The following is a 27,421-nucleotide window of genomic DNA, read 5'->3' as shown; positions in this document are numbered from 1 at the left end:
TTCTTCTGTGGCTAAAACAGGACACTCCATCACCAAGACAACCAGACCTCCAATCACTCGGCCAGCTGCAGATTAGTTCAGCAGTAGGGGGTGGAGGGATGATGGGAAAGGGGAGGAGGGAGAGAAGGAGAGAGAAGGACAGAGTGGGAGGGGGGTCTTGGTGAGAGAGGAGGGAGGGGTGGGAAAAGTGCAGAGAAAGAGCATGTGAGAGAGAAAGAGAGAGGAAGGCAAGAGTGCAGAGAGAAGCAGGAGAGAGAGATAAGGTTGCCTGGGCTGAAGGTGGTGGAGATAGTTTTCAGACTTTGCTTCTAGTTTCCTTCTCATTGCACGTTGGGGGGGAAGAGCCTCTGGGGCCATCCAGAGAATAGAGGAAGATCAAGGAAAGAGTGTTTGGAAGGGGTGAAAGAAAGAAAAGAAGAAGGAGGACTGGCTGCTCCAAGAGAAATCATTGAGTGGATGTTGCCGTACTCAGTAGTGTCAGGTTTCACAAAATGAAAGACCACTACAAGAGCTCTTCTGCAGGGCTCAACCAACCAAGCCAGGTACAGCACTGTGTGTGTGTGTGTGTGTGTGTGCGTGCATGCATCTGTGTGCTTGATAGAAAGCATATACTGTTAATCAATTGTCAACACTTAAGTTTGAATTAGATCAGCTAGGATTCTCAAAATGAAAGTGCATGTGTGAAAAGAGAATGTGTGAGTGTTACTCTGTGGAAGATGAGTCACTACTTCTTTTCCATTCAGACTGTGATTGCAGACAGGGTTCAGTGAGAGGTGTTTTGCTTTAGCTGGGGAGAGGTGTGTGTTAAATAGGTGCATTCCAGTGCAGGCAGGGAGAGACAGCACAGATAGAGAAGTGGGTAATTGGATAAGTGAGGCGAGTCACTTTAACCCACAGAACAATGGTCTCTCTTCACTGCTCCACTGAAAGAGATAGAGTGAAAGGAGAGGTGGTAAACAGAGCAGCTGGAGCAAAGACAACTTCCATCAAGCACCACTAAATCTACCTGACTGTTCGAGATCACAAGTTACTCACTCTCAAAATCAGTCAGTAAAACAAAAAAGGTGATGTTTACTTTTGTGGCTAGAGATTTGCTCATCTTTTGCTTAATAAGCACAATATGGCAAAATATATATATATATATATATATATATATATATATATATTGTAATATGTTACATGATACACAGTATGCTGCATTTCCAAGAGAAATAATCGTTACTATTAAAAATGAAAACGAATTTTATTATGAGATAATATTTCATTTCTTTCATTTATTAATTATTTCTTTAATAATATAATACATATCATATTGCTCGGCCGTGTTGTTTATTATTCAGGGCATACAGTTGTGTCTGGTTTCCAACACTAACAGTTAAATTATAATGCTGCACAGCCTAGAAGCCACACACTTCTTCAAAGTTGACTTCTAAGAGGAATAAAGCCTAATTGAATTTCTGAGCTTTTCCGGATGACTCTCAGCTTTGTCACGCAGCCACTGACTCATATCCATACTGTGGTTTAGCTTCATGAGTCCAAGTTTTCAACTCTTATTTAGCAAAACCACCTCTTCAGCATGTTACAGGCTGCAACTACCAAGCATGTAATTATTGTCTGACACAATTTATTACACTTCAGATCTCCAGGTGGTAGAGAATGTTTCCAGGCAAAAAAAAGAGGATTTGAGACAGCAGTATGAGTTGTGTATAGCAGCAAAACAGTGTGTGTATTGAAGTGAATTTGGACAGGAGCCTGGTTGCCGTTGAGTCTGTTATGTGATTGCAGGCTTGTGTGATAGTAAGGGCTGTTTACACTGATGTCCTCTTAACTGGATGATTGCTGTAGGAAAAAAAAAAGATGAAGCAACAACCATCCTACTTGATATGTTTATGGGATGTTTGTCTGATTTGAAGATAATTACAATGTATTCCAACAGTAAGAAAGCGCTGTCATGCCCAGTGCATTCGTATTTAAACCATTATATCTGTACTTGTTTAATAAGCAGCTTCTATGAAATATTTTGAAAACAAATTTTCAAATAAATTGCATGATTTACTTATTTACACATGATGCTTTTCACGTAATTCATTCATTTTCAAGTCTGATTCTTTCACACTTTTTATACACAATTAATTTTTCCATGTGATCTTTTTCATTTTCTCAGTGATCTTTTTCATGTGATTCATTCATTTTAACATGTGATTTCCCTACAGGATTCATATATTTTTACATGTAGACATATGGATTTATTTATCACATATCACTCACATGATTAAGTGAGTTATTTGCGTTATTTAAGTTCACATGTGCAGTTTCAGGACATAACATATTGAACTGCTCTTCACACACAACACACTTGATTTTTTACATGGAATCACTTATTACTCACAAAATCACATGTGAAAAACACATGATCACTTCATAAGGGATATGTGTGTGTCTGTGTGTGTGTGTGTGGGTGAGTGTGTGTGCGCGTACAAGACATGATAGCCTGACGTGTGTGCATGACTTTCTTTATTACTCTTGATTAAATCTAGACATTCATCAAACTTGTATGACGTGACATCTGGCCTTAATTGTGCTGATCTTATGCATCAATACAGACGGTGCATTTTGTCAGATGCTCAATCATAGGACTGCAATGCAGTGGAACCGTACTGCTACAGTAATTCACCAGGGAGTCTTTTATATTAAAGCAATTTCAGACTCTGAGTCTCTTTCATGGCTCGGCCGTCTCCGTGGCAGCACTTACAGAATGCGCTGTGCTGGTGAGGGAATTCTGGCTGCTCAGGATTCCACAAACTCTCTGCCTTTTGTACTGCAGTGGTTGGGAACAGAGCACAGATGCTGTGGTCACTGCCCGCCCCCTTCCTTCACACACAGAGACACACACACACACATACACTCCTTCCATTCCCTTCCTCCTTCAGCCTCGCTCTCTCCCACCCCCCGCTGCCACTGGAGCCGTGCTTGCAAGCTGCTGCTCTGACATGGGCCTTGTCAAGGTTCAGTGCACTTTGTAGAGCTGTTTTTTTTTTAAAAACCCAGGATGAGAAAGAAGGGGGAGAGGAAGTGGCAGTAGATGAAGTTTGTTTTCTATAGTGAGAAATAGTGGATGTAAATCTCCACTCCAAATATGGTATGACTTGGCACAGTCACACTTTTCAAAACAGCTCATTGTGCTTTTTAATCATTAGATAGGTAGATAGATGTACTTCACTGATCCTCAAGTGGAAATTTGGGAACGTCAGTAGAACATGCAGCAAGTTATCCAACTAAAACAGACCTCACAGTGATGTCGACATTTGTGTGGGTGGCAATATATGCAACAGAACATAGAATAAATCGATAGAAGTAAACGTATTTCAACCAGGCCAGTGGTGACAGTATTGTGCCAAACGTTCATATATCTTGAAGCAAAGCATATAGATAGAAAGATATTTTCCATCCTAATGGCAGCTTTCTGTTTGACTTGCACTGTTTGTAAATCCTCATACTGATAAACTAACAAGTGCATTTGTTCTTTTTTTGGGAAACAGCCAGTATAAGAACAATATTAGAATGTTTTCAAAGTTTGGACTACAGAGTTCAAATCATGGGGTCCTTGAACTATCCCATGGTCAAAGACTTTACTTCCATAACCCTATTTTGGGAGGACTAAAGTGAGGAAAAAGCTCTGCCTCTCTAGCATGTGTAACGTAGACAACAGCATCTTCATCCATTATCTTGATGTAGTGGAGCCTAAATATTTCCACCACAGTCTTGGCTTTTGGCTTGCTATGCGAGATGTGTCTCTAATTTTGGAGGACGGCTACAGTGACTCCTTATGTAAACTAATCTGTAAAGCTTGTTTGCAGTTGTTTGTGTGGTCTTAATGCAATAGATGATGGATTAACTCAATATTGTGACAATTATTTAGATTGAATAGCATACTGTATAAGACATGCTATGTGCTAGAGCTGTGTAATTGCAGTAGGTTGGAGGATTTCAACCTACTGATGGTTCAGTTCTTAGAAAATGTTGAAGATCTTCATGAGGTATGCAGTGCCTATGCCCATGTTTGACAAGAAAAAAATGGAGCCATACATTTTTGAACGAACTATTAATTATATTTGATTCACTTCTTTTATTACTTATAATGGTCAAAAAAAGAGTTTAGGCTCTTAGACATCTGCCAAGCTCTGTGTTTTGCTTAGAATCTCTTTTTATCACTCTGGCTGCCTGGGTTTCATTCACTCTGGAAATGTTGATTTTGAGAATGGGGGTTGGAGGGGTTACAGAGACCAAAACTGTCTGTTGCTTGGTGGATCCTTGACTCCGGAAGAGCACTTTCCCAAGCTCTCGCCACGCTGCACTCCTGTGGGAATACTGCAGGGAATTGTAGGAATCTGTCTGTGCTTTGAGCGCAGGGCTGGGAGCAGGAATGCCGGTGGGAATGGTCAGGCGGAACCGCAGAAGCGTGAGGGAAAACAGGAAGGGTAACTGGAGACCTGGCACAGAGTCAGCACACAGCGAAAAGTGGCAAGAAGACACGGGGAAATGGGAAAGAAATTTCCTGATATACCACAGTCTTATTGAGCTGAAGGGTAAAATCGCAGTTATTTACTTGGCCAGGATGTGACTGATTCCAGTACTAATCTAAAACCAGTAAACTCAACATAGTATCATATGGGAAATGTCTCAGATTTGGTCTTAGATCAGCATTTACTTCAGTAAATTTTGGTTGAGTTTGAATTCAAGTATATTATATTCAAATCATTCATGTCCTGGAAATCTGTATATGTTGTCTATGCTTTCCAAACTGTTAATACACTATATTATCTTATTATATGTATAGAATAAGAGTAGCACGTGCCAACGTGCAAAAAAAGTGTTATTCTGACTGAATGACACTAACTGTAGTACATCTGTTGCTATGCACAATGTGTCAGCCCCCTTCTACTTGTCCATCAATGCAAAGGGAATATCATTGACAAGGCATTATTTGAGTGTTGGATCGTTCTCAGCAGGGTGGCACTGTGGTGCAGCTCCAGGGTCGCTGGTTTGATCCTGAGCTTGTTCTGTGTGGAGTTTTCCATGTTCTCTTTGTGTCCATGTGGGTTTCTTTGTGCTCTCTGGTTTCCTCCCACTTCCCAAAAACATGCAGGTAGGCAGATCGACTATGCTAAATTGCCCATAGGTGTAAGTGTGTATGAGTGTATGAATGTGTGTGTGCACAGTGCCCTTCAATGGACTGGCGTCCCATTTGAGGTTAATTCTCCAGCCTTGTGTCCATTGTTCCCAGGATAGACTCCGGATAGACCATGACCCTGACCAGGATTAAGCGGTTATGAAGCACAGCGTTGACACTGGCAGGGTAGTGACATGGTAGCGTGTGTTGCACTGGTATGAGCGAAGTAGTGTTGCAGGGTAACCTCAGTGTAAATGATGGGGTTGAGAACAGTCAACCAACTAAAAATATCCAGCGAACAGTAAATCTGTGGTCAAAAACTGACAATGACAAAGAGATACTGAACAACTGAAACAAGACAAGTCTCAAACTGTACACCTTCAAGGTAGATGTGTCTGATAAAGAGGGCAGTGTGTGTACACAGTGTGCATTTCTACGCTGTGCTTGATACACTCATACAATAACACACACTGAGAATGATCCACCATCAAATAATATCTGCTCAGTGGTCCTGATGGACAGGGCGAGTAAGTCTGTAACTGTAGTCCGTAATTGTGTACGTGCATTTACAAAGTGACCTATATGTAGTTTTACCTGAAAAAAAAATAGCCAGTGAGTAAACAGATGCAAAGTGGTATACAAGGTGACTACTTACTCACATATAGCAATACTGTAGACATTCCTGTGTTATAATATTTATAATTCTGGGTTATTTTCTCTGGGGGAACATATATTTGAGTGAGCATTTAAGTGCATTTCATAAAAAAATATGCTTCCCTTAGGCCAAGTAGTAAAGTAAACTGAACATTAAGCTATCTCCCGATGCTGTTGGTTTGGTCTTTCTCTAACCCTCAGTAGCTCAAATAATTCACACATTTAATTTCCAAATTCAAATAACTTTCTAATTATATATATATATATAGCAGGTTTTTTCTATAGCAGAGTATTTTGTATAGACTATTTGTACTTTTTGTTTGCTTTAATAAGGTAAGTAACAGGTAAGGCATTGTGTTAAATCAAGGCCAGGTTAGTCTCTTTGCCCACCTACGCACAGAGACAGTATGATAAAATGACATTGAAAGAAAGCTACACTGAAGCACTTGGCTGAAATAGAGAACAGTCTTTCTTTGAATGAGATTAAACAGCTTAAATTGCATTCAGGAGAATGCTCTCTTCAAATCTGTGATATGTGGAAATATTCATTATTTCAGCACGTTCTCTGGCTCAGAGGGGCAGAAAGGCTTTCGGGGTAAAAATAAGAAGACAAGAAAACTTCATTTTTGACCAGTGTTCATACCAGTTACACAAAGATGTAGAGCTACACAACTTCAAAATTGTTTGGGTTTGTAGAAAGGTCCATACTTTTCTGTCTTTTTCTAATTTTAGTTTAAAGACAAGGAGAAACTTTCTCCAAATATTCATCACTTAATATGTTGGACACAATAGACAAATATAATCGTGAGTTTTGACAAATGACTGATTTGTCCTTGATGAAAATTTGCTGAACAATAGCACAGTCCATTGTTCTGCAGTGAGAGACAGCTGGACTGAAATTGGGACATTCTCTAAGGACTTCTTCCTCTTCTTTGACCTGTTGGTCTACTGGGAATTGCTATAGAATACCTTTTCACTCAATGTAGGACACGCACAAGTGGGTGTGTAGTGAAGGCAGGATAGAAGCCAGGATCTCCCATCCTGTCTTTCTTGTTCCTTCTCTTCCTGAGACTATCTGTCTATCTGTCTTTATATGGTGCCATGCTGCCATTGTAACTCTGTAGCATTAAATGGTTAGTTAGATGGTTTGGTTCTCTCTGAAACTTCTGCCCAGTAAACACAAGCCATTTTCAGAAGTAATTTTCACGTAAAAAAACAGCCGCACACAGGGTATATATATGTATATATATATATATATATATATATATATATATATATATATATATATATATGTATATATATATATATATATATATATATATATATATATATATATATATATATACTGTATATATATATATACATATGCAGTCAACATTTATTTTTGCCACTATTAACAATTCAGCTGAGCAAAGCACTTTAAAATAGACTTACAAATAACACACACAGTACATAGACAGACCCATAAATTTATTGTTTGCACTAACCAGTCATGTTCCTGTCTGATATGTATCCTTTCCTAACAATAGTAGTACAGGGTAGTAGTAGTACACTGTCTGAGTATATGCGTGTGCTGGTGTTTTGTGTGTTTGCACACACACAATTATAGGATATGAATGTTTACAATCAGTTACTAAAGTGAGTGTTTAACAAGACAGCTTTGACAACTACATGCTGCATTAGCTACACCAATTTATCATAGTAGCTGATCCCAAACAGCTTTTTATTCATATAACAGAGTTCAACAGTGACAAGCATGTATATGAGAATTATATAAAGTCATGAAGTACATATATATTCATACATACATATTCAACAACATACATATTCATGATATGAACACTCAATCACAAATCAAACATCTCTCTCTCTCTCTTTCTCTCTCACTCGCTCACTCACTCTCTCTCAATCTGCTAGAAATTGGTGGAATGTGCCTTCACTGAACGTAGAGGCACTGGGTGAAAGTTAGTCCCCCACTGAGTGCCTCTACCAGTGCAGAAGAATAGACACACACTCCACACTCTTTCACACACTGTGTTTTGATCGCAGCTTTGCTACTTGTTTAGTGGTGCATGAAACTGATTGCAGAGAAAGTTCCCCCTTGAGTTGAGGAGCAAAAAAGAAAGACTAAATACACAAATCAGCTCAGGCTTGGTTGCAGTCTTCTCGCAAGGAGAAAAGCGAAATGATTTGAACTTTTTTCTTTCATATTTCCACAACTGTTGTGGTTCATTGTGACGGAGCAACGAATCCTCAGGTTTTTGCCATAAAGTGGTTGCAAAGTATCTGCTATGTTAGAAGGTATATATTTATAAGTGCGCTATTTACTTCAATCACTTTACAAAATCAATATGGTTGAATTGCATATTTTAGGTATGTGGAAACCAAGGATTCATTCTCACTCTCACAGTTTCTCCTCCTCCTCCTCTCTCTCTTTCTCTTTCTGCTGTGGAGAGGTGCAGCGAGAATGATGTCATGCATTTAGTGGGTCCTCCAGGGCTGGCCGCTGTGGACAGGCTTTATGAGAAGCAGCTGTTAGCAGGAGGAGGAGGGAGGAGAGATAGATAGAGAGAGAGAAATCTGGCTGCTTAACCTTTCAGAATACCAAGGAATATCAGTGACAACAGCAAACACAGTGCTTCACATTGCTTCAGCATGCTGTCGTTTCTCTGCAAACTGATGATGGAAAGCATTAATACTAGGTTTCATGCTAATGTTTTTATTATTTTAGAATAATGGTGTCTGCTACAGCTGGCCTAAAGACACAGAAATAACTCATCTGCATAGTAGCATATTAATATGCACTTGTTTAATGTGTGATTATGATTATGACTCCTGATCTGGGTGTGTGTATCTCTAGAATTTTTTTTTTTTTTGACGTCCGACGTCCTGTGGTTGTAAAAGGAAAGAGCTCAACTTTGACCTGGCCCCTGGCCCTATGATTGAGTGTGTGTGTGTGTGTGTGTGTGAGTGTGTGTGTGTGTGTGTGTGTGTGTGTGCGTCTGCGTGCAGGATACTCCTACTATCCAGGGTTTGGCTTCTATTGTCCACAGCAGAAAGAGAGCTGGAAAGAAGGAGTTGTCTGAGTTTTCTTTGCATTTGGGATTTAAAATAAAACACAGATGGCTGCTCAGCCATATCCATTCATACACACACACACACACACACACACACACACACACACACACACACACACACACAGCTAAACTACTTTTATTAATTTCCTATTTTCATAGCAGTTTTAGTCATCCTTTTTTAAATGTTGCATTTCAACCAGACTATAAAGACAATTTGCTTTCAAATAGATACAAATGCAGCAAAAATGAGGACAGGAGGACAAGCTGACAAATATACGGGATATATATTGTTTACCTAATACACACGGAGGATAATATCGTTCTCAGTAAACATGCAGGAAACACATTCACCAACACATATTTTTATAATTATTTACTTTTTTTGGAAAGTCCCACAAACAGTTGTGTATGCTTATCCTTACAAATGATTAGCCTCCAGCAGTTCCTTATTTCTCTTGTCTTTCTCTAATGTTGTGTGTACCCAATCCCTGGTGACAGTGCCTTGATACTGATCTGTTGTTTGAAGTGAATGCTTAGTTATGTAACTGATGGAGGCTGATGGCCCAGCTCTGACCCTAACTAATATCCACAAACTCTCACCAGAGTTCACTAAGTGCTGCCTATCACTTTTAAAGAGCCTGGTAGTGCTCTTATACTATCAGCCTGCTTTTGTGTCTCTTGTGTTTATAGGCTATGGGGCAGGTTGAATGCTAAAGTGTAATGGTGCATAAAGATGAACAAAGTGTAGACATTTCAGTATGTGTGCTGTGTAAACTGTAGGCACTATCAACGTCGCAAAACTGAATTTACACTTGATGGGAGGCTCACCAAGTTAATCAGTAAAATGTGTAGACTTAGTTTTGGGATCACCAGCGATGGAAAATAAAGGATTTCTTTAAATAATCATTCAGAAATCAGTGCCTTTTGCTAACTGACACGTATACACTGCTTAAAATACATATAAAAATACATATAACCCAAAGTATACCAGTTAGCACACAACTATCAAGCCTATTCTCATGTGCTTAATAAAATCTGGAAATAAGAAGACAATAGCAAACATTTTAAGTGTCTTCATTGAGGAAACCCATTGCATTTAATTTTCTCCAAGTATACCCAAAGGCTTGCTAAACAGCATAGCAGAACAAGTTTATGCAAGACCAATCATTTTGCTGAACAGTGGGGTCAGGAAGCAGGACAGGTAAGAGGTCAGTCAGGGCATACGGGCCTTTTTATTGCCTGAAGCAGATGGCTGTCTCTTTCTCCACATCATTGAGGAAATAGCCATGTGTTACAGGGTCACGTTTAACAATAGAGAATAGGACAAAGAAAAGACTCAGTCCCTGTAGTATTTCTAAAGTAGCTGGAAGCAGTCGAGGCTATAAAGCAGTGGAGCAGTAAACATGGCTACTGCCAGATTTACTGCTTTACAAGTTGTGGATTTTCTCCATGTCACGTACCTGAGTGTTTTATTTGTATGCCAGCCTAATACAGAGTTGGCATGGGTGTTCAGGAGTCGGCACTTATAAAGCTCGATACAACCGATCAAGGTTCGAAAGATAAAGTGTGCTGTATCACTGGATCGGTCTCTGTAGTGCTTTTGCTTTACCAGTGCTGTATCACTATCATCAGTCCTTGACTATTAAGAAGGTTAAGAAGGTAGAGCTGTACAATTTGATCGAGATTACACTGTATCCAAACATCTGTATGGACCTGAAAGGGCAGGAATCGAAACTTTAAAGCTTCTTTAAAGTTTAAAGCTGTTTTTATATCAGCCGATCTATCGCTTCTGAGTAATAACTCACTTTTGATAAGTATCAGAATATATCAGAATGTATCAGTGTGACTGCTGACAAGAGATGTGTTACAAAATAGGCTATAGAGTTTACTAGCCATCTCTGCAGACATGAATTTCTGCTCTCCATTTGTCCTCCCTGTGTGTGTGTGTGTGTGTGTGTGTGTGCGCGTGTATGTGTGCTTTCCTCTGTGTTTCAGTAAGAGGAGCAGCATAGAGGGAGGAGAAAAAAGTTTATGTTCCTCTGAAAACATGTGACCCCTTTACACAGCTGAAAATCATTTTGGCATGCAGATCAGCCATGCAATGGAGAGAGAGAGAGAGAGAGAGAGAGAGAGAGAGAGAGAGAGACTATTGTACATCGATTGTCTTCATTTAGCAATTTTTAAAAAAAATAAATAAATCATGTTGCATCACGGTCTAAAACTTTGTATACTATATTACCAAGTACCATCATCCAAGTCTTAACTATTGTTAATGGGTTTTAAATCAAAGGACAAACAGTAATGCTGGCAATTCCTTTGAAATAAGTGCCTTTGCCACACGAAAGAGGAGAACACCACATGCAGAATGGCTTCAATATTGTTCTTGGCAGACCTACAAAATCAGTTCATGCTGCGGACCAGCACAGCCGCTGGGATTTCAGCAATGCCAAGAGCTTCCGAAGGACAGGTACTGGAGCTGCACGCAAAACATCCAGCCCTCACTACTCCAACTCCAAGGCTTTGTAGAAAACTGGCAAAGCGGTTATAAAAGGATGTTCAAAGTATTAACCGTAATGCGCCAATCAACAACATATGTTACAAGTAGTGTAATTTATGTCATCTAAGCACTTTGAGTCTTAGATGACATAAATTACTATTATTACCACTATTTTGTGTCTCCAATAGTGGGATGTGATTGGACAAATTCATGCAGTGCAGTTTAATTAGTAGAGTGTTACAGAGTGGATTGTAATTAAGAGATCTCTTATACCCCCTCATGTCTCTGTATGATGTCATACTTCCTCTTGGCAGGAGAGGCAGTGGGTAGAAGCATTTAAAGCACAAGCACAAATGCTCACACCCACAATCGACAGCCGGTCCCAAAAGCGTCTATTAAGTAGTAACACGTGTGTTGAATGCTCTGAATATTCCCAAAACAGAGCTAAGTGCCTAGCATGTGCTGTATTGGATAGCTGAAAATTACTGTTTGCCGTGTGACTTAGGCCAGAAAGGCATCCTTTTATGTGAGTGTGAGACTGCTTTTGCTTTTTCTACAGCATCTAAAAATAAGATTTATGAATATTTTAATATTCCTCTGTTATAAATATTGTAATACTCCATTGTGAGACAAAGTAATAGTAGATTCTTGGTCCTACTGTTGATGTCAAACAAGCAAAAGTAAAGAGCATTTAGGTTTTTATGGTGCGTTTGGCTTCTTCTTTTAGGGTTTTTTTTTTTTTAATCTGATCATTTACAGTGTTTACTGTTGTTTCTTGCATTTAGAGCATGGCTGCAAAATTTTAAAACTGAGCCTGTCCTGAGCCCATTCCTTTTAGTCAGTGTTTTAGTAAACGACAGGACAAGAACCTCTCTTTGTGCCTGACTTTGGTTTTAAAACCTACATGAAGCATTACGTGTATTATTGGCTTTGGAAAGCCTGTGAAAGTGCCAAATTTCATGACTCAGTCCATAATCTGTTTGGGTGAAAATGAGCCATTTGTTTTTGTCTCCAAGCACTATCACTGACACATCCAACAAATGTGTTTTGATATGAAGGAGAAAAGATGTGAGATGTAAGAACAACAGATTATGAAGATGAAATGTGTTTGTGTTACGTTTCGTATGATTACTTGTGTGTATCCCAGCACTTCAACTCTCTAAACTCTCTGGTTTAATGAAAGTATTATCGACATGCTAGTCTGGAATGCATTAAGATCAGGAATAAAAAATATGTCCCATAATGACCTATTTATCTGTATTTATTTGAACAGCTGTGATAACGGACAAGAACATTTTGAGCTTCGAAACTCAGGAGCTTAGAAATGATTCATCTAATTCCAAATCATTTAAAATCACTGAATTCATCCTTCTTCTATTTGAGCATTTGTGTGTATGAGATGAGTTGTTATATGAGTTATAACCAACTTTCTTCTTCTGTATTTTCTCAGGATGCCAGCTGCTAGCATCATGACTGGCGGAAGAGCGCTGCTGCTCTGTACGAACACAGAGAACTGCATCTACCAGTCAGTCAACGGGTATGGGAATAACACATTACACATCACAATCATATTCAGTATTTTTTTAAAAATATTTTTACCCCTTTTTCTCCCAATTTGGTCATGTGCCAATTCCCTCCGCAAGACAGCTCTCCCCATCACGTCACAGCTACCAAGCAGGAACGGTGAAGGCTACTACATGCTTCCTCTGAGAAATGTGTGCAGTGTGAAACCAGCCACTGCTGGGTAGCTGAATACACTGGGAGGAAAATGCTAACTGCCCTACTAGACTTAACTAGAGCCAGTTTTCCTGTCTTGGACTTTCAGCCACAGATATATGTGGCATTACCAGGATTTAAATTTTAAAAAATATTGCCCCATTTTGGTGAACACTTTTCTGTTGCGCCTCTTGGGAGCTCTATATTCAGATTTAATCCTAAGATCGCTGTTTTTTTTAGATACTACCCAATGAGCCACTGCAAATTACATCAGCACTTAAATTGAATGTTCAGTAGAATGCAGTGGAGACTTTCACCAGAGTGACAACCATCTGTCCCACTGTTCTCATTAAGCTTATACACGAAAATGTAAAATATATCTTTTAGTGTATAATGTATCTTTTAGTGTATATGATATTTCTCTAAGGCTGTGGATCGAGTCCAACACGTATACATAAGGACAAGTTAAAACCAAAAAGCAACAGTGTTTTAACTCTTTAATGACCACTGGCTCATGTTCTCAAGTAATCAAAACAAAAATATAGTAATTATATAAACTATATGGCCAAAAATTTGCAGACACCTGACCAATCACACCTATGGGCTTGTTGAACATCTCATTCCAGATTTAGTCCCACTTTGCTGTTATAATAACCTCCACTCTTCTGGGAGGGCTTTCGACTAGATTTTGGAGCGTGGCTGTGGGAATTTGTGCTCTTTCAGCCACAAGAGCATTAGTGAAGTCAGGCACTGATCTGGCATGTAGTTGGAGTTTTAATTCAAACAGTGTTCAGTGATGTTCAGTGAGGTTGAGGTCAGGGCTCTGTGCAGGACACCCAAGTTCTTCCACTCCAGTCTTGGCAAATCATGTCTTCATGGAGCTCACTTTGTGCAAATGGGCATTGTGATGCTGGAACAGGTTTGGGCCTCTTAGTTCCAGTGAAGGGAAATCTTAATATTACAGCATACAAAGACATCCTATGCAATTCTGTGCCTCCAACATTGTGGTAACAGTTTGGGGAAGAACCACATATGGCTATGAAAGTCAGGTGTCTATATACTTTCGGTGATATAGCGTATTTCATTATGGTCCGTGTATGTTACGTACACTGATTTGAGAAAATCCTACTCTGAGACTCAGCTGTTATATTGACACTGTTTCTAATAATGTGTTTTACTAAAATCAAATTAGACCCCCAGGGATTTCATACTCCTTTAGCTAAATAAGGACTTAATTTGGTGGGCTGGAATGCCATAGCATACTATTACAGGCTGTATAACATTCAGCATGGAGGAACATTGAGTAGACTGAGATCATTCTTTTTACTTAGGTATGTCACTAAGTGGTGTAACATTGTAAAGGCCAGATCCTGAACAAATAAGGGCAAAAAGCTAAGAGTGTCTTTTTCCCCTATGTTTTTCCTTACCAATCAGGTCATGGTGTCAGGCTTCCTCTTTGTTTTTTCATCTTAAAGCATATTTTTCACTAGCCTGTCAAGCTCAGTTAGTGGAAAGGACTTCAGTTTCTCAGTTGGCGTGGGTGGTGGGTGATGTTACCTTCTTTCAGTTGAGCCTCCATGCTTGGCCCTTTTTAACAAGTAGTCCATTTCCTTCCAGCAAGAAGAAGGATACAATCACCCTGGCCTTTTTTGGTCTGCTTGTCATTTTTGTTCTCCTTCTCTTCACCCCCTCCCTCTCCTCATTCTCTTTTTTCTCTCTCTCTCCTACTTCTTGTTGGTTTTTTGGAGTTTGACCTAGTTTTCTTCCTCACTGCCTTATGCTTCTTAAAATGAAAAAGCCTCACCATAGAGAAAAATATGTTTGTTTGAATTTAATTGAATATGACTTCGCAATTCAGAAACAGAAAAACAGAAATTGCTTGCATATAGACTTTCCTAGATGTTTTTTTTTTTTCATCCTGCAGTGGTTGCTCAAAAAGCTAAAAGGTTCACATTTCCTCCATTTGTTTGCTGGAGCAATGAGATTGGATGTGCTGGTTGGAATCCAAGCTAGCTTATCTTTATGAAGATAATTAAAGAAAGAGAAAGCTGCATGTATGTGTGTGACTTTTTCCCTTCAGGTAGAATCTTTTTTATGATACAACTTACAAGCACATTACCTTAAACTGATGCTTTAAAGCAAACCTTAAAATTGCTGGTTTTGAATTGCTTGATTGTGTTTACATCCACAAAGGATACATATATGGAATTGTTTCAACATTAATGGTGTAATCTAGAGTCTCCGGTTTGATTAATAGAAGCATAATCTTATAAAACACAGATATTATAATGTGTTTGCTCTTTTCGTTTCTCTGCTCTGTGAAGGCTCCAGTGCTGTGGCTTACAGCTTGAAGACGCTCAATCTGTGGTGTCACATAGGCCGGACCTGTCCAGGGTTGTGGACACACAGTCCCCCCTAACATCCCTGGACAACGCTGACCGTTTCCCTAGGAACATGGACATGCTCACCCAAAAGAGACCGAGTGACACTTATCCTGTTGAAAATGGCCTGGGGGGTTGCAACAAGCCCACGAAAACTCCTGTGGGAATCAAAAGCACTGCCAGCATTAGGGACAAAATATCCCAATGGGAGGGCAAAACAGATAGTGCTGGACCAAACCCACAGACTATCATCCAGAAAGAAACAGAAAGTGTGAGGAAGAAGGATATAAAAACTACAGAGGTACAAAGAAGAGACAGTAAAAGAGGTTTTAGCTGTGACAGACAGGACATTGGCAAAGAGAATGGAAATAAGATTGGAGAATCAAGGAGAAGTTCAGAGGCATGTACAAGGGAAAGAGATGTGATACTGGACAAAATGCCTGTGGGGAAAACCGACATTGTCCAAGACAAGAAATCTGTTTTGACGCACATTAAGAAACTTGAGCAAGCCATGAAGGAGGCACCTACTAAACCATCCTTGCCAGGCAACTATTTCTGCCCACCTTCTAAAGACAAACAAGAGGAAGCAGAGAAAAAGGCTGCAGAACCCATCTTCGGGACTGTGGAAGTGGTGAGGGCTGGGAGCCGCCGTGGTCGAAACAGAGACCCTGAGAATGTGTACACTGAACCTGGAGCTCCGTCCATTAACCCTCTGCCCAAACCTCAACGTACATTTCAGCACCACACTCAGACAAACAGCCCTGGACCTCTTCAAGGTTCAGCAAAGGGGAGACGGAATTTGCCCCCTTTGCCCTCGATACCCCCTCCACCACTTCCCTCCTGCCCTCCACCTCCTGGGGTGTGTCAGAGGCCTTGGCAGGAACACACTCGAGACAGTAATAACAGGTGAGAGGGTTGCAGCATGCAGTGCTATGCTGCAGTGCTATGTAGCTTAAAAACAACAAATTCTAACCTTTGTATTGAATTCTTTCTTAACTCACAAATTTTTATTCAATTATTCATTCAGCATGTTATTGAGTCATTACAATGAATCATTCAACTACAGTGAAAGTAACAGTGAAGGGATGTAGTTGCTTAAGTCAGGGGTGTAAGTCCAGACCTGCTGGGAATTAAGAGGTTAAATGTTTATTGCGTAATAACTTGTGTGAAAAATGACTTCATTTGGTAGATCCCATATTTTCGTCTGAATTTCATCTTGACCAACACCCAGCCATCAGTCAACTCTGCCCTATCATGTGACATCTACCAACCAGGGAGGGTGTAGACTATCACATGCTTCCTCCAAGACATGTGAAAGGGGACTGTTTGTTTAATACAGTCTTGTGGCTATATAGGAAAAATGACAGACCTCAATAACATCTTGATGTCAGCTTGAATGGACTGTTAGTCATTCTGGCACACACTTAAAAATGACAACATGTTTTATGAGAACTATGGAGTTACATATATGGAGTTACAGTCTGATGTTACATATTCATGAGATCATTTGGCATAACACTAGTCTGGATAAGCCTTCAGGCTGTGTAATAAACCGGCCAGAGATTTTTGTTCTTCTTAATAAGACTAATGAAAGGGTTCATAGAAAGTCAGTCTGTAACTTTAAAACATTATTTCTTTCAGGACTTTCAAAGAAGTCTGATTTATGAAATATCTCTCATACTTCAGCAGTTTAAGTTGACTTCTCTCCATACCATTTTTGCTTAACTTGCATGAGCTTGCATCTAAGGTTACACATTACCCAGTCAAGTGCACAACCGCATGTTATCCCAACAGAGCTTTAAGTTCAGCAATTTCCTGCAGTCCCTGCTGTCTCTTTGCTTGATCTTCTTATTCATTCTCTTTATTCTACTTGTTTACTTTTTGATCCAGATAGATATTGCTCTGTCACAACACTATCTGCTGTGTATAGCTCAACCTTAATCATATGATTAAAGAGATGAAAAGACCGTGCCATGAATACTGGTCATTTCAACCAACATGTGTTCCTCTTTCCCCTTATCAGTAACATCCATTGTGTTTTATGCTGACCTTGCAGGAAGTCATATGAGTTTGAGGATTTGTTGCAGTCATCCACTGAGGGCTGTCGAGTGGATTGGTACGCTCAGTCCAAGCTGGGTCTCACACACACTTTATCTGAGGAGAATGTCTATGAAGACATCTTAGGTAACACCCTGCATTTTTTTGCACTAGAGAAAACTGGTGTCATTATGGAATAGGACAGATCACGCAACATAAGTCGTAGAGCTTTCAGAGCCACCATTCCAAAAATAGCTTAAACACCCCTGGTTTTAAAGCTCAAATGCAACTGAAGACTTAATTGAAAACATCAGATGTATATAGGTCAGTGAACTAAACTAGAACTGAACTGAATAGGGCAGTAGTTTTCTATTAGAGTGGGAGCAAATGGATATTTGTGCCACTGTTGCTTTTCAACATTTTATTAATTTCGTTTTATGTTTGGGTGAAATGAATATTCAAAGACTACTCCAAGAGTATTTCAAAAAAGGAGAAAAACAAGCCTAGCTTGTTTGTGCTGGCTCTGTATACTCAAAAAGTGCACTAGGGCATCCTTTTGGGAAAACCAAAATGTTTATTAAGAAAGATTTTATTAAGAAAATGTCAAAACCATTCATGTTTCCAAACTGATGTGGTGCATATTCATGTGCTTTTGTTGTGCATAACTAATGTAGAGAAATATATTTGTTCCAGAAACAAAAGCATGCAACATTCTTACTGAAAGATCAGTGTAATATCTGAAGCAGTATCTACCTGTGAAACAGTCAGTCACTCAATTTGCCATGTATTTATATCCAGATGTGGGAAGTAACAGATAATAATCACTTTGTTACTGTCCTTAAGTCTATTTTTTAAGTGTCTGTACTTCACTTGAGTTTTCTTTCACCTAATACTTGCACTTTTCATTTCAAACGAAAAATCTTCGCTTTCTACTCACTACAATTCTTGATAATTATATAATTGTAAAGTCAGGTGACTTTTTCTTTTCTAGCATCAGACAGTTTCCAGGAGTTGATTTAATTTCCTAACAAATCTAGTCTTTAACAAACAAGAATGAGAAGCAAGAATGAGACTTAATCTAAAGCTGAGACCTAATCTGTGTTTTTTGTGTACACCTTATATGGCATGGCTGTTTGTTTTGTGTCAGCTAGCTATTAACATTAAGCTAGCATTTATGATTTGCTTTATTATCATGCTAGTTGTTGTAATGCTAACTCATTAGCTAGTATTTACGGTTTCTTGGTGTAGGAGGCACTAATTTACCATCAGTAACTGAAATGAGTATGTGGTTTAGAGGAGGCATCATTAACTTTTTATGAAACTTTTTTGCACTTTTCGTTCACAGTTTTAATACATTTGAGGTTTTTCTGTTCTTTTTAAATGAAGAAGCTGTACTTAAGACTTTTCTGGCTTTTACCAGAATATTTATTTAAATGAGTAGTTGCATTTTTACATCAGTAAAAAATTTGTGTACTGTTTACCACCAGTGTTTATATCAAGGAGCAGCCTGGTTAGAGTTTGGAGATGAGAATGGTAGGAGAGAAGATATCCTTCCTGTGTGGTGGACTAGGACAAACAAAATTCAGATCTCAGACAGACATAAAATACTGCTAAAGAATATCTGATAATACTACTAGGAAGTCAGAGTACACGTTTCCCCCAGCATGAGTGTGAAGAGCAGCGTGTGCTCCTCAGGTCTGGGACTGGATGTCCCTGTCTCATACTCTCCTCCCACTAGTCGCATCTGGTAGATGAATTGTCATGGAAGAGGGGTTCTGTGTCTGAAAAATCTCTTTCCAACTCTGCATGTTTATGCAGATCATGCGGCATCTATTGGCTATACGTGCTAGTTTTAGTCGATTCCTTGGCAAAATATCAAACATCTGGAGTAGAGAAATATGAAGCGAATAAAAACATGACGTCAGTTTGAACCCCATTATGGAAACAAGGAGACAAGGCAAGCTGTAGTTTTGCCGGACCTCCACTGACCACACAGCATTTACCATGCAAATATAAAGAGTGCTGGACTGATGATGAAAATGTTAGAACATGACTAGAAAAGGACAGAAGAGAAACATAAAAAGAGGGTGAACCACATTACAAACCTAGAACTATAGCATAATTCACATAAACTCAAATATATCAATGGTCCATTAGTTCTGCATCTGATAGTACATGTGATACTTAGCTCACTGTTTACTAGAGCTAGCAAGGACAGTTGAAACAAGCTTGTTTAGTTCAGTGTTTGAATTGTGATAGCTACAATTACATGTAGAACACGCACTCACTCATAGGCTATACTACAGATAATGGTATATTTATTTGACAGAATAAATGTTGTCAGTATGATAGAGATACTCTACTGCTGCGATTACATCCACGCGTTCTTTCGTATACATACGTTATTTTCATATTATGTCAAGAAAAGCAAACAGCAACATCAGCCAACTCTCCTAGCTAGCTTACATTAGCTAGATAGATGGAAATAGCTAGAATGATAGCTAGCATTACTCATGTTAGAGTTTATAGGCACGCTTTTTACGTGTAGCATATACCACTGCATACAGAAAGAGTGTCCTGACTGCTAACTACACAATGTTAGCAGGTCCACAGATTTCCTTCAGAATTGGGCTACTTTTGCTGCTATTTATGGATTTTTTTGGGACAGTTTTGGACATTTTGTGTGCATTAATCCCAGAGATAATTAATTATGTATTATGTTACATTTACCTATACAGTAAAGACAAAAATGGGACTAAATTTGAAGCATTAATGCAGGGAAATCAATGCCCAAATAAACTAAACTAACAAAGGCTGCTAAACTTTATTAACATATAGTCTACTAGATTTGATTATATTCTGTTTTTATTATGTATCATTGTTGCATTGTGAGACGAGGCACATTTCACTACATTACCTCACATGTATGTAATATGTATGTGGCAAATAAAGAACCTTGAACCTTGAACCTAATCTTGTTGGAAGAGATGTTCATAAGAGAGAATAAGAGGTTATGTCTCAGTTAGTTACTGAAGGGAAGTCTTAGCAGTACTGAACATTCAGTTGTATTTATGAAAAAATATAACCACCAAAATGAGAGTAAATTTAAGTAACAAAAGTTTTGCACTGTTTGCAGATCCTCCGTCTAAAGAAAACCCTTATGAAGACATAGAATTGGAAAGCCGCTGTTCTGGAAACAAATATCCTGTTCCAACGTCACCGTCTTCACCCACCCTCGACACTCCAACTAAGGTATTTACACTAAAGTGACACCAATATTTAATACCTATACTGACTTATGATATTTATTAAGGAATAATACCACAGTGAAAATGTACATTATACTGACTCTCTTCTTAATTTGCACCAATACTAGCTCTCCTCTAAGCCTGGCTTCTTCAGGCAGAGTTCAGAACGGCGGAGCTTCAAACTATTAGATCTGCGCAAGACAAACAGAGATGGGGGCATTGCGTCACCTTCAAGGATAAGCCCTCCTTCAACCCCCAGCAGCCCTGATGATACACCATGCCTCTCTGGAGACCCCTATAACCGCAGACGAAGGAAAATCCCCAAGGTATTGTCAAAGAGGCCCGTTCTGTAATCCATAACTGAAGGAATTCATTCAGGGAAATATTTCTTCTGGAGTAGTATTCAGTTCCCTTAAAGAAAAGCTAGAGATAGGCTAGACAATAAAAATAATTTTCATGATTTAACAGAAAAAGGTAAAGAACAGAAAAGGAACATTTCCTTTTGTGGTTATCAGTTAAAATCTTAAACAGACCTTTTAAAACAAATACAGTTTGGTCTTTACCTGATAAAAGAGACTGGCTGTTTTCTTTTCCAACAGATGGTGCTGAAAATAAATGGCATCTTTGAGGCCCGGAGAGGGAAGAAGAAGATGAAGCGGGTCTCTCCATCGACTGAATCCAGCTCAGGGCGAGGTGTGTGTGAGTTTATCGCACACATTCACACGTGGTATTTTTGCCACACATGTGAATATGAGTGGAACTGATGCTGAGTGCTTCCAGTTCTGGGCACCCATTCAGAGACTTCACCATGTTATACTATACACTGCCTCATTCGCCTTCTCTCCACACGTGTATCCACTTAGCTTTATGGACATGTTTACATTTTTGGGTCAGTTGTGTTTGACCCATTTTTTTTTCCAAGGATGGTAGAGTTATGCTGCTTTATGAGATACACATGCTCAACAATGCTTGACGTGTGTGTGAGTCACTACCTGCATACAAATTGTTTTAATCCTGTTTTTTTTGTTCTTTTGGGCATAGTAACAGATGAAAACAGTGAATCAGAGAGTGACACAGAAGAAAAGCTGAAAGGTGGGCTTTGAACTGAACACTGTTTGGAACAGCTATGCTAGATGCCTATTCTTTCTCTGTAAGACTGTATGATCTCCTTGAGGTGATCTGTATTAATGGGTCTAATGCTGATTTTTCATGGTGTACTAGCTCACAGCCAGAGGTTGGTGTCAGTGCAGTCCATGTTAAAACAGACGGACCGGTATCGCACGCTGGAGAGAGATTTGATGGACCTACAGGAGAGGAAACTGTTTGAGTACTTCCTAGTGGTGGCCCTACATAAAACCAAAGCAGGAGCCCCTTATTTGCCTGAAGTCACCCAGCAGTTTCCACTTAAGGTAGCCTGTCATCTTACTGATCCATGTTATTGGTCTGAAAAAAAAAAATCCTATGAATGACAGACATTTTTTAGAAGCACATCTGAAGATTGGTTATCCACAATTTGGATTATTCAACAACAACATCCATAAACAGTTGACATGATTTTGAGAGTCATTTCAGGCTTTTTAATGGTTTGTTGACTGTTTGTAGTATCTCTAAAGTGGACTATCCAAATAAAATCCTTCCTTCGATTTTAGCCTTTTCAAATGTGCTAAAAGTCTACTTTCTCATGACCGGCCTTCTGCACATTTAGCTGGAGAGGAGTTTCAAGTTCATGCGAGAGGCTGAAGATCAGCTGAAGGTCATTCCTCAGTTCTGCTTTCCTGATGCCAAAGACTGGGCCCCTGTGGACAATTTCCCCAGGTAACTTACTTTCCACATGGTCACTAAACATGTCAGGATAATCTCTAATACAGTTTTATTTTTCTACTGTTTTTAGTGAAACTTTTTCATTTGTCCTGACGGGGGAAGATGGGAGCAGAAGATTTGGCTACTGTCGACGTTTACTGGTGAGCTGCTTTTTCATGCCGTTAAAACAGATTTCTTTGTTTTTTTTTGTTTTTTTTCAAAATTAGGGTGGACAGCTATTTGGAGTCCACATATGGAACAGTTTAATGATGTGTTTTCATTAAAACGACGAAAGACTCTCCCTCTGTCATTTCCGCTGCTCGGTTCTGGGACAGGAGGTTTTGCTTTTGTAGAATCAGGACACTTTGAGACTATTTGTAATTGCTGCTTCTTATTGTTAGAATGAGAATGTAGTGGACTTAAGTGTGTGTGTGTGTGTGTGTGTGTGTTTGATTGTGATTGTGCTTGTCTCTGTGTGCATGTGTGTGTGTGTGTGTGTGTGTGTGTGTGTGTGTTGTTCCACAGCCTACTGGGAAGGGGAGGCGTCTGCCTGAGGTCTACTGCATAGTGAGTCGACTGGGATGTTTTGACCTCTTCTCAAAGGTATGTTCTCCCTTCTCCTAATTTACTCATCCAACATTATATACAATATTATGAGGGTACACTCCTGGGCAAAAAAAAGGGCCAAGCCCAAAATGGCAAAATATTAAGCTTTTAATGGTCTTAACAACAAATCATTGGTCAGGAAATTAGCAAGAATTAAACAAATAGATAAGGGAAGTTAGTATGGAAAGCTTTTCTGTTTGATTTCTTTAAATGTTTAAGCCTTGTGGCCCTTGATGGGCTGCATCAGGTGAGGCAGATAACCAAATAATGACTAATCTTTTAAGAAAAAAAACACCTCAGAGGATATTTTTGGAAAATTTTGCACACCCAACCATGTGTTAGTTTGAATTTTACATCAAACATAATTGAATCATTATCATGATTTTACCTTTGCGTACAAGAAGAGTATATAAGTGAATGTCCCTGTTTCTAGCTTTTCCCCAAACAGCTCACTGCAGCAAAAGTAAACCAGCAAATGGTGGCACAGGAGCTCTCAGGAGTGCATTTGTTTAATTCTTGCTCATTTTCTGACCAATGATTTGTTGTTAAGACCATTAAAAGCTTAATAATTTGCCATTTTTGCTTGGCCCATTTTTTTTGCCCAGGAGTGTATATGAGGTCATATATAAAATGTGTAATATCGGATGTATACTCAAACAGTATACATTTCTCTGTTTTTACCAAAGCTGAAGTATTCTGTGAAATCCATGTGGTTATCTGTCCCTCTTTATGTTAGATGTTGGATGAGGTGGAGAAAAGGAGAGCGATTTCCCCGGCTCTGGTGCAGCCCTTCATGAGGGGCATCATGGAGGCTCCATTCCCCGCCCCAGGCAGAACCATTACTGTGAAGAACTTCCTGCCAGGCTCAGGAACCGAGGTGTGTTCAGTCAACAGTGTTCTTCTTAATGTTTTTAAATACAACTTACTGCGCTGGGTTAGAAATTATATACGCCCCACAACACAGCAATGGAAGTTCAATCATTAGTCAGGATATAATGTCGATTCTAAACAATATGTTGAGAGGAGTTACTTTAAAACTAGCGTAGTTGCACCACAGACGCTTAGGGTATGTCATAACTGGTAGCATGTAACATGATCATGATACAAATCATATCTCATGCAGCACAATCTGACATAATGACAGTTTGCACTTGCTGAGGACCACGCTTGTTACGCTGCCTGATCTAAATGAACCTGTTTTTGGTTTTTCTGATGATTCTTTACATTTATATGTGCCATTTTATGTAACAGTGTATTTCATTGAGATCGCAAAGTGATCATTCTCAAATCATTAGATTGATGCCTTGAAAAAATACTGAAATTAAACATTTTCTACTTAAAAAAACTCAACTTAACTTAAAATAAACAGCAATAAACTAAACAAAGTCAGTATATGGTGTTTAATCCTTTATTAAATAGGCATCAGTAGTCTCAGGTACACTTTGTGCAGTTTTATGACAGCATTTACTGGTCTGGCTTTTTCTGAATATCTTAGAGAATCTGCAACAGTTCTGGAGACTTTAACTGTCACACTTGCTTCTATTTTTGCACTAGGAATCCCTGAAATTATTACTTCTTTTCTGAAAAGCAGTCTATTACATAATATGTTGCTTTCTTTACTGGTATACTAACATTTTTATGGAAAAAATAACATTCGTAAATCTAAAAATTGCTCTTTGTTTAATGATACAAGAATGCAGAAGACAAATAAGCATCAAATAAGCATCTAAGACAAAATTTGTATTAAAAAAAGGGTACCTAAAACCTCTGCAAAGTACTATATGTTCCAACTAGGCTACCTTAGAGGTTACATTCTACTGGTGCAACCAGCTTCAGGAATTTAATATAGAGGCTGGATTGTCATTCATACTATACGCTAGAAATTTTGAATACTAACTGGTCCACCGTTAAAGATGCACCAACGCTTTGCTTGCACAGTAGATGAAGGGCATCTGTCCAAAACTCCCTGTTTCTCAAGTAACTTTGTGTACTGAACCTGACATTTTCCAGCCTTTGATATGATATCCAGCTATGATAGAAGGTTTATCAGATTATATCATGTTTACCTTTATAAAATCATATTCCCAATTCGTGGGATGTACACTGTATGGCCAAAAGTTTGTGGACACCAGACCATCACACCCATATGTGCTTTATGAACATCCCATTCCAGATTTATTCCCCCTTTGCTGTTATAATAATCTCCACTCTTCTGGGAAGACTTTCCACTAGTTTGTGTAACATGGCTGTGGGGATTTGCGTAAGAGCATTAGTGAGATTGAGCACTGATGTTGGGTGAGGAGACCTTGTTCCAGTATATCGCAGGTGATCAGTGGGGTTGATCAGTGTGCAGGAGTTCTTCCACTCTAACCTTAACACACCATGTCTTCATGGGTCTCACTTTGTGCACTGGGGTATCGTCATGTTGGAACAGGGTTGTGCCCCTTAGTTCCAGTGAAGGGAAATTGTAATGCTACAGTTGTGTGTTTCCAAATTTGTGGCAACAGTTTGGGGAAGACCCACATATGGGTGTGATGATTAGATGTTCACATACTTTTGGCTAATGTAATTAGCTTAAAAGGGTCCCTCAAGGGTTCTTTGGATAGTCAAGAGCTCTTAGTTTCCTAAAGGGTTCTACTGGCTATAGGGTGTATTGTTCTACATAGAATATTTAGGGTTCCTCCAAAGGGACAAAGCATAGAAGCTGCTTGACGCTACCCTTTATTGCTTTTTATTCTATGTAGTACTGCCACTTTAATTATTAATTTGAATGCAATAAGCACAACTCCAGCACTTCAGAACCTGTGACTTGCTTGTTAACCCACATTTCTCTCTCTCTCGTTTGTTCTCTCTCTCTCTCTCTCTCTCTCTCTCTCAGGTAATAGAGCTGTGTCGTCCCTCTGATTCCCGGCTGGAGCACGTGGATTTCGAGTGTCTCTTCTCCTCTTTGAGTCTGCGTCTCCTCCTGAGAGTCTTCGCCTCACTGCTGCTGGAGCGGAGAGTGATCTTCACAGCAGACAAGCTCAGGTATTATTATTTACTTTGTACTGCAATCTTAAATACATCTTAAAATAAAAATATCTTGATTACAGTCAAATTGATCTTTCTTATTATTTCCTACTATGAGATTACAATAAACCAAATATAAGATTATTAAACCTATTTCTAGACTTTAAAAAAAATAATAATTCCAAGCAAAATTATGTGCCAATAAATAAAAAAAATGTAAAGCTTGAAATTAGTAAAAGTGACTAGAAATAGTTTTAATAATTTTATATTTGCTTTATTGCAATCTCATTATAGGAAATGCTAGATAAATTTGACCATAATCGAGATATTTTCACTTGCTAAGACGTCATTTTTTGCAGTGAGGTAGATATGATTATTTACATAAACGTACTTAGAGAATGTATATTATGAATGTTGTGGAAGGATTTTTTGCAGCCCTGATTTCTATCATGGTTACCTAAGTGTTTTTCTACCAGTTGGAGAGTTTAGGTCCTGAGACTCTAATAAACTCCTTCAGCAGAGGAGACAAACAAAGATGTGACACTAGAAGTCGAGGAAAAAGTTGTGGCCCCTGGAACCATTTGTCTTAGAGGAAAAAATGCCGAACTGTTATAATGTTGCCATGGGAATGAAAGTCACAAGTTTTTTTTTTCTTTTGGAAAAAGCTGCTATGGGCCAGGCACCGGTGTTAGCAAAATAGAGATTGACTGTGTTGTGTACATTTTGATGGATTTAAAACATTATATTCCTTTCTCCCCCTCCAAAATCCTGCAGCCAGCATTGTGCAACACAACTTGATGCAATATAAATCGATCTCCTTTTGCTGTAATTTCTCCTCCAGTGCTCGTTAAAATGAGCAAGATGATTTCAGAGAAGGATGACGTGTCACTGCTCAGAAATGAGTGGAAATTTGGCTCCATCTATTCAAATTGTTATTGAAGGAGTATAAATGAAAACAGACTCACTCACAGATGCAGCATATTAACCTTGTGTTGTTGACGGCTGTTTGCTCCCCATGATTACAAATGTGCGATGGACATCCATTTTAGTTCAATAGAGTCAGCAGTGATTTCCTTTGTGTGCGGGATTTTTTTAAAAATTCAATCCTGTTTTTTGTTTATTACACTTCATCTAATATCTTTTATATCTAATTTCAAGTTATCAGATGAGTGAACGTCGAAGTCTTGTACCTTAGTGCCGCCTTGTGGTCAGAACTCTCAAGCACA

At 39.0% G+C, this 27,421-nt stretch overlaps 1 protein-coding gene across 2 annotated transcripts in view; it reads left to right on the top strand.

Annotated features, from left to right (window-relative positions):
- Window positions 1–205: 205 nt before the first annotated feature.
- si:dkey-82f1.1 (DENN domain-containing protein 2A) overlaps window positions 206–27,421 on the top strand; it is a 33,807-nt gene continuing 6,591 nt past the window's right edge. Inside the window, exons 1-14 of one of the 2 annotated variants that reach the window (XM_026919729.3) lie at window positions 206–542; window positions 12,849–12,935; window positions 15,439–16,401; window positions 17,552–17,679; window positions 20,669–20,784; window positions 20,909–21,106; window positions 21,380–21,473; window positions 21,828–21,872; window positions 22,002–22,189; window positions 22,486–22,595; window positions 22,672–22,741; window positions 23,106–23,183; window positions 23,923–24,063; window positions 26,065–26,213. In XM_026919729.3, coding sequence (XP_026775530.1) covers window positions 12,850–12,935; window positions 15,439–16,401; window positions 17,552–17,679; window positions 20,669–20,784; window positions 20,909–21,106; window positions 21,380–21,473; window positions 21,828–21,872; window positions 22,002–22,189; window positions 22,486–22,595; window positions 22,672–22,741; window positions 23,106–23,183; window positions 23,923–24,063; window positions 26,065–26,213 — 2,366 coding nt within the window. In that variant the 5' untranslated portion in view covers window positions 206–542; window position 12,849. Of the gene's footprint in view, window positions 543–12,848; window positions 12,936–15,438; window positions 16,402–17,551; window positions 17,680–20,668; window positions 20,785–20,908; window positions 21,107–21,379; window positions 21,474–21,821; window positions 21,873–22,001; window positions 22,190–22,485; window positions 22,596–22,671; window positions 22,742–23,105; window positions 23,184–23,922; window positions 24,064–26,064; window positions 26,214–27,421 lie in introns of both variants that reach the window. The other variant, XM_026919728.3, reaches the window with a different exon arrangement.

Source organism: Pangasianodon hypophthalmus, chromosome 9 (genome assembly GCF_027358585.1).
Source record: "Pangasianodon hypophthalmus isolate fPanHyp1 chromosome 9, fPanHyp1.pri, whole genome shotgun sequence".
NCBI lineage: Eukaryota > Metazoa > Chordata > Actinopteri > Siluriformes > Pangasiidae > Pangasianodon > Pangasianodon hypophthalmus.
The sequence above is the reverse complement of the archived record's forward strand: the minus strand, read 5'-3'. Positions and strand labels throughout refer to the sequence as shown.